The following is a 7,517-nucleotide window of genomic DNA, read 5'->3' on the forward strand; positions in this document are numbered from 1 at the left end:
AAAGCCACGGCCCTGCAGCTGCTCGGGGTTTCTTTGTTGTGATGCAGTTATGGCTTGGTTTCTGTGTCTTTGCCTGTTCTTGGCCGTGGGTCTGGCTCTGCTGGCGTTGCAGCTGAAGCTCCGGGCGTCCCTGCGGGGCCCCCGGGAACTTCCCAGCCTCCCGGCCCTCCCGCTCATCGGCAGCCTGCTCAGCCTGGGGAGCTCTCATCCTCCGCACGTGCTCTTCCAGGAGCTGCAGAAGAAATACGGAGAGACGTACTCGCTGATGATGGGCTCTCACAGGGTCATCATCGTCAACCAGCACGTCCACGCCAAAGAGGTGCTCCTGAAGAAAGGGAAGGTGTTTGCAGGAAGACCTAGAACTGTAAGTATTCCTCTTCATCATCTGCCTTGAAGGAACCTTCACACAGGATGCATCATTAGTAAATATGATTTCCTGTCACTGATCCATATCTTGGCTCTGTGCTGAAAGGTGACGACAGACCTGCTGACCAGAGACGCCAAGGACATCGCCTTTGGAGACTACAGTCCCACGTGGAGGTTTCACCGCAAAATAGTCCACGGAGCTCTGTGCATGTTTGGAGAGGGCTCTGCCTCCATCGAGAAGATCAGTGAGTGGATCTCATGCCACAACATGAGAAAGTCTCCTCTAACTCTTCCTGTTTTCATCTGTCCCCATCAGCTCCTTTAATAGACTTATCACTGCATGTGTTCCTTCATGAAGCATAATAAAGTAGAAAAGGTTTAATTTAAGTGATTAGATTTGTAGCTGCTCTACCTCATTTAGACATGCTGTGTATTTTGACTTAAAGATGTGATGTGAAGTTTTGGCTGAAGATGAGAAGCTAAATGAATGTCTCTCTGCGTCTCTGTGTCTCTGTGCAGTCTGTCAGGAGGCCCAGTCCCTGTGCAGCACCATGTCTGATGTGACAGAGGGCGGCCTGGCTCTGGATCTGTCCCCCGAGCTGACTCGGGCCGTCACCAACGTCATCTGCTCGCTCTGCTTCAACTCCTCCTACAGCCGAGGGGACCCGGAGTTTGAGATGATGCTGCGCTACAGTCAAGGCATCGTGGACACCGTGGCCAAGGACAGCCTGGTGGACATCTTCCCATGGTTACAGGTGGGTGAACCTGAAGACCAGCTGTTTCCAGTGGCTGACATGAATCAATGATTTCATCTTTAGTGTGAAATGAGACGGACAGATTTTCACTGATCTTTGTCTCTCTTGCAGATTTTTCCCAACGCCGGCCTGCGTCTCCTAAAGCAGTGCGTCTCCACCAGGGACAGCCTCCTGCAGAAGAAATACGACGAGCACAGGGTAGGGTGGCACAGGAGCAAAGAACAGAAATAAATAAACACAAGTAGAGTGAAGTAGGAAAGCAGTGAAAGAAGCTTTAATGGGGAAACAGAACACAAAGCTTTGGCTGGTCTGTGTGTCCTTTATGGGGATCAGAATTCCAAAGTTCAAGCAGTAAATCCATGAATAAATCCATGAATGGATCCATGCACACACCTGAATTCAATTTGCACATAGTTAAGAAAGACGATAGGGTCTCAATATAGAGTGCATTGGTAGGATTATTGTTGATTTCAATGTTTGGGACCGATGCAGCTGAACAGCCACCTTAAACACTTTACATCTCTGTTAGAAACCCATTCATTCATTTACAATTAAGTAAAACAATATAAGCATAACAAAACCAATCCATCCCTCCTTCCAGGCTGACTACAGTGACCACGTCCAGAGGGACCTGCTGGACGCCCTGCTGAGAGCCAAGCGCAGCGCTGAGAACAACAACAACACCGAGATCAGCGCAGAGACGGTGAACCTCAGCGACGACCACGTCCTCATGACGGTGGGAGACATCTTTGGCGCCGGCGTGGAGACCACCAGCACCGTGCTGAAATGGGCCGTGGCATATCTGATTCATTACCCCCAGGTAAGGGCCGAGGCAGGGTGGGGTCAAGGGTCACCTGGTCTGGTTTTGCTTTGTTCTGTTTGTACATCACATCAGCAGTAAGCTTTAACGATGTTCAAAGGACCCCTGCTGGCTGGTCTGGGTGCCTGCATTGAAGGGTTCATTCATCTGAGTCTATGTGTGTGTGTTTCTGTGTGTTAAGGTCCAAAAGCGTATCCAAGAGGAGCTGGACATTAAGGTGGGCAGCGACCGGAGCCCCCAGCTGAGTGACAGGGGCAGTCTGCCGTACCTGGAGGCGACCATCAGGGAGCTGTTACGTATTCGCCCTGTGGCTCCTCTGTTCATCCCACACGTGGCGCTCAGTAACACCAGGTAGACAGATTCAACCCCACCACAGACGTTACACAAAGTTTGATTTTCCTCATAAAACATTGCTCGAATCTATAAACCTTTTGGTGACCGAACACTGTTTCTACGTTTTTTCTGTCTGCAGCATCGGAGAGTTTCAAGTGAGGAAAGGAACTCGAGTCATCATCAACCTGTGGTCCATCCACCATGACGAGAGAGAGTGGAAGAACCCACAGATGTTTGACCCCTGTGAGAGAAACACACTGCACATATATATAATATATATACAGTATATATATATAACTCTCTTCATTTACGGCATTCAAAGTGTAAACCTGACCCATGATGCACTTGTGGCTGATGCTGATGCTGTGTCCGATCTGTCGCGTTCCCCCCTCCACAGGTCGGTTCTTGAACAGCGAGGGCACGGCCGTGGTCATCCCATCGCCCAGCTTCCTGCCGTTTGGCGCCGGCGTGAGGGTGTGTCTGGGTGAGGCTTTGGCCAAAATGGAGATCTTCCTCTTCCTGTCTTGGATCCTGCAGCGCTTCACGCTCTCCCTCCCGCCCGGCGACTCGCTGCCCAGCCTGGAGGGAAAGTTCGGCGTGGTCCTACAGCCTGCCAGGTTCAAGGTGCACGCCACGCCCAGACCAGGCTGGGACAGACACAAGTCCCAGGCTTGTTGATGTCCCTGTTTGTCCACATGTTCATACTCATGTGATCTGCTGTCGCCTGAAGGTTTTTATTTCAACCAAACACTACAGATCAGCTGATTCCAGAGCTGCTTCCTGCCTTTGTTCACAACAAATAGTAAAAGTAAAGATTAATCTTTCTAACTCAGACCATTTGAGAATCAGTGTTCCAAACACACTTTCTGTCATCACACACACAAGCTGTTTGTGGTGTTTGGATCAATTGAAAACCTTCACATCACATTTGATATCTTCTTTTTTTAGTTTAGTGGTGCTTTTAGAATCGTCTACACTTTAATAAGATTAGTGATTACAAATATTAAAGCACTCTATGTTTGGTTGGACATTTATGGAAACTGTGTTTTTGCTATTCTGACTTCATGTGCATGTACATTGTTCTTTAGGGTATGACATAAAAGTTTGTCATGGGAAAAAGTGATGTGTGTGTGTGTTTTATCTCTAATAAAGACATTTATACAAAATCATGGTTTCATTCAGTGGATAAAGAGCTTGTCTGTGTGTTTGGGCTTCACTAACAGCTTCCAAACTCTGCGCCAAAAAACTCAAATAAAGGGGAAAAACAGGTTGTTACTGGCTTTCACCATCAGACTGAGCAGTGCCAGAACTGAATGGGTTCTTTCTCTTCCCCAGGTTTTAGCCTCTTTGCACAGGATGAGGTAGGTGAAAGAAATGATTTGTTTCTACCAAACACGTCATCCTGTCTGGGTTGTTGTCGTCTGTCTACACAAAAGATGGAGGTTTCTAAGGTAATGTCCACGTGATTGGAGTTTTTAACTCTTAGAGGTCTGCCATTAACTAACCACAGGTGCTTGGACTCATTCTGATTCTGATCTTTTGGTCTTTGAAACTGGTACATCTTAAGTCCCAACTCTTAAGGGTCTTTAGGGTTATACTCTAAGGGATTGATGTACGTATTTCAACACAAACAGCTGCATTTAGAAGTTCTGAGCTTCTTTGTCAATTTATGTAAATCAAACCTTTCCTCATAAAGTTGCAGCGATTTCTAACTGCCGCGCTTGCTTCAATTTGCTCTCCACCAGGGAAGGCATGTTGAACAATTCTTTCAAGATATTACAACAACCAGCCAGCATCATATTCCTAATCTATGATGGACGATGAATGAGGAATATTAGTCAACTGTGGCGAGCGTCTTTGGCGGTACGTGAACCCGGTTGGTCGGACTCTCTGCGGAGCGAGGTGATCTTAAAGGTTTGCCCCATTCTCTCCGTCTTTCTTCCTCAATTTGGCGGTTTCCTCTCCTCGGGGGCCTTTGAACCTTTCAGCCCAGTTCGAGGTGAACAAAAGCAAACAAATCGCATTGTTCCTCCAGGAATCTTGGCTTGTTCGCCGCCTTTCATGACCTCTTCTTTAGGCACCTCTCTGCTTCTTCTCATTTAGAGTCCCCAAGAAAAGTCAATGGGCCCTTACATCCCGGTTTGACAAGTCAGGAGGATACACGCTAATCCCCTTAATCTGGCCTTTCTCCCGCACGCAGCCACAGGGAGAGAGGGACCACAGAGAGTAATCCTGTCGGAGAAACAATAGGATTAAGGGCCCGACCCCGCGAGTGACAATCAGGTATCCACTGACTGATCTGCAAAGCAGGAGCCCCGGCCACTCTCTTCAATGTGACTTTATTTTTGTTTGGCGGGCCCGAGAAGGATGGGGGGGTGAGGCGGGGGAGGCAGAAAGGAGGGGGGGGGTTCCTTTGAGGGGCTGCTGGAGGTCTGACAGGCCTGTGGTCCCCCAAGCACCAGGGACCCAGGAATGACTGACAGGTGAGGGGTAAGGGAGGGTGGGAGGCAGGGGGAATGTGAGTGTGTGAGTGCGTGTGTGTGTGTGTGAGCCTGTCAGGGAGGTGTTGGGGTTAACATGTAGACAAGTACATATACATGTGTGTGTAAGTATTCCTGTTAGGACCCGAGTTGCAGAGACACACACTCGTGCTTACGCAGTTGTAACATGTTCACATTTGATTGTGACCGCTGTTACATAAGTGCAGATGTTTTTGGGTTGTATGTTTCACCGTCTTCATAGTTTCTAGATTTATTTACCAAATAACGTAGATGGAAATCAGGAGTTTGGGATTTTCTCATCCCACAGCCAAGCATGGACTATTTCCATTCTTGTTTGCAAGTGAAAAAACACCAAATTAGCAAATTTCACGATGTTACAATTGAAAGATCTGTGTGGTCAAAATCAGTTTTGAAGTCAAATATAAATGAACAAATGTGTATCAAAGTGTTCACAGCAGATTTTCTAAATAGAGTATAACCTTAGTCTGAGCCTAACATGCACTTCCTCTTGGGATCACCAGATGTCCCCATTGGTCCATATGTGATTAGCATAGGGTCTCCTGCCTCAGTAGCTCCTTTTCCTCTGCTGGACAGTTAAATGACAAACTGCTCCCTTTAACAACGCAGAATTTCTTCCAGAAACCAAGCAAGCTTCAAGCAGCGAGCAGCACCTGACATCCAACCCCAACGTCCTACACAACCTCTGCAACTAGGGTCCATCCCCTGGCCTCAGCGTTCAAGGAACCAAGGCTGACGTCCATTGAAAAGGCAGGCTGTCCGCCCCATTCAACTCCAATGAACTTGGCCAAAGAAAACAGCGGCCAGTCCTTCACATCTTCTCATGTTACGGAGATGGTCTCGCTAAGTGCTGGGGGTAAATTACAGGTTAGCCTTTGTGTGAAAGGGAATGAGTCACAGGATGGTGAAGTTCCATGTGTGACAAGTGCCCGTAGTGGTTACTGTGTGTTTGCTTAGGCGAGCCGGAGCAGCACTCAGAGCTGATATGGTGGGAATTCCCATCGAAAGGTTCAGCTTTAAGGGTGTGGGCTGAGGAAGAACTCTGAGTGGGGTTCAAGTCTCCAAGGTAAAAGTTGAATCATCTTCACCTAGGAGGTCACGCTTTCATCTGCTGTCTGTTTGTCAGCAGGACAAGTGCACCGATTTTCATTGAGCCATCACATTTTAGTGGCAATCAGATCAAGATCCAGGAGTTCTTTCTTTTCAAAAAACAGTCAAGACACCTGAGCAAATGGAACAAATAGGCATACCAACCCCAAGGTGGTGCCTCAATACAAAACTAAAGCGGTGTAAGAACCTATGAACGGAAAGAACATAAAGCATTTTTAAACGCTGACACGGCCGCCGCCCAATCTCGTCTCTAAACAGAGATACCTCCGTGTTTTATAGACGGCTGCTTTGTGCCTCATGATGTAGCACCTTCTGACACAGATGATGTCACCCAGGACGCGGGTATCTGGGACGAGAGGGTGAGGAGAGGGAGAGCTGGGAGCCTTTTGTCTCCTTCGGGGGCCTAAGCTGCGTCTTCCTTGAGTGACACTACAGAGGCGGAGGGACACGCACAGACACGAACACGCATCGCTCACAAGTGGCCGTGCACGGATTCATCGGCCTTAGAAATCGACCATGGACGAGATGGAGATCACCATGGCTGACTGACTAATTCTGCTGTTGCTGCTTCGACACATACACAGTAGCCTGCAAGGTTCCCTGGCATGTCTGCATCTAACAAGTCCCACAACTAATTCTACAAATGTGTCAACTTTGAGTGTTCACAGGATCTCTTCAATTCCTGTTTGTAGGAATCATGGTTCTTTGTGTTACAACCAATATGACGGTTTCCCTGTGCTGTGAGGAGCCTGTAGGCTTCCGTTGGGTCATCATGGAGAGGAGATTTGCCTGCTCTGACTGACCAATGAGCTCTATGAACTGCTGTTAGGCGCTCAGTCACTCTCTCCCTTCTTACCCTGGCAGCAGTTTAGTTTGCTTCTCTTTGGTGCCAGCTTAGTACTTTTCTTCCTTTAGCTTAATTTACTCACCTTTATGTTAGTTTAATCTATTCAATGTTCCAATCTAAAGTACATGTGTGATCTCCCTCCTTGTCTGAGCCAGGTCGTGCCACCAGTGGAACAAAATGAGTCCGGTGATGTTGCACCTTCTCTGTCCAACCTTTCCTCAAAATTAGAACGTGCAATTTCCTGTATTCTTCCCGTCCTTGTAATACCGCTGATGGCCCGAGGTGGAAGAAGAAGGCAAGGCAGGATGGAGCCCTGGGTCTCTGTAGTGCATAGAGATGAGTGACCCTGACTTGTGCTGTTTACTGTCCTGCCAAACAGAAACGATTTGTTGCCGCGTCCAAAGAACTAGTGGATGGTCCGTCCCTGATTGCACTTAACAAGAACGTTCCAGGCGGGGAGGCCAGCGTACGGCGTGGATGCTCCGCCGCTCCCCCGACCTCCATGATTAATTCAGCTCTCAGGGTCTCTGGGGGGTCACATCTCCTGCATGGGTGTGCAATGTCTGTACGCACCCTGGCCATACCTCTCATCTGGGCCCCGGCATATTAGCTAATGGACGGGCCCGCGCTGCATATGATCTAATATATGCCATTAAGGGCCGGCGGGGAGGGTCACCGCACAGACCCAGTGTGGACACCTCACAGGAAACGTGCGGGTGGCAGAGGAACACACACGCAAAGTGCAAACACACTCAGACGACCTGATT

At 48.5% G+C, this 7,517-nt stretch overlaps 1 protein-coding gene across 1 annotated transcript; it reads left to right on the top strand.

The window, feature by feature from the left end:
* Nucleotides 1-49: 49 nt before the first annotated feature.
* cyp17a1 (cytochrome P450, family 17, subfamily A, polypeptide 1) lies at nt 50-2,952 on the top strand. The gene is made up of 8 exons (XM_076160329.1): nt 50-364; nt 473-611; nt 886-1,121; nt 1,233-1,319; nt 1,723-1,941; nt 2,123-2,292; nt 2,414-2,517; nt 2,672-2,952. The coding sequence occupies exons 1-8, from the start codon at nt 50-52 to the stop codon at nt 2,950-2,952; spliced, it is 1,551 nt and encodes a 516-aa protein (XP_076016444.1).
* Nucleotides 2,953-7,517: the final 4,565 nt, after the last annotated feature.

This window comes from Genypterus blacodes, unplaced genomic scaffold (assembly GCF_046128005.1).
Source record: "Genypterus blacodes isolate CSIRO-AG114 ecotype Tasmania unplaced genomic scaffold, CSIRO-AGI_Gbla_v1 ptg000105l_1, whole genome shotgun sequence".
NCBI lineage: Eukaryota > Metazoa > Chordata > Actinopteri > Ophidiiformes > Ophidiidae > Genypterus > Genypterus blacodes.

Bases quoted from the DNA above. Each gene is read 5' to 3' on its own strand.
- cyp17a1 (XM_076160329.1), top strand. From the start codon at position 50: ATGGCTTGGTTTCTGTGTCTTTGCCTGTTCTTGGCCGTGGGTCTGGCT. The intron at 365-472 runs GTAAGTATTCCT...CTGTGCTGAAAG, and splicing joins TTGCAGGAAGACCTAGAACT to GTGACGACAGACCTGCTGAC. The intron at 2,518-2,671 runs GTGAGAGAAACA...CCCCCTCCACAG, and splicing joins CCCACAGATGTTTGACCCCT to GTCGGTTCTTGAACAGCGAG.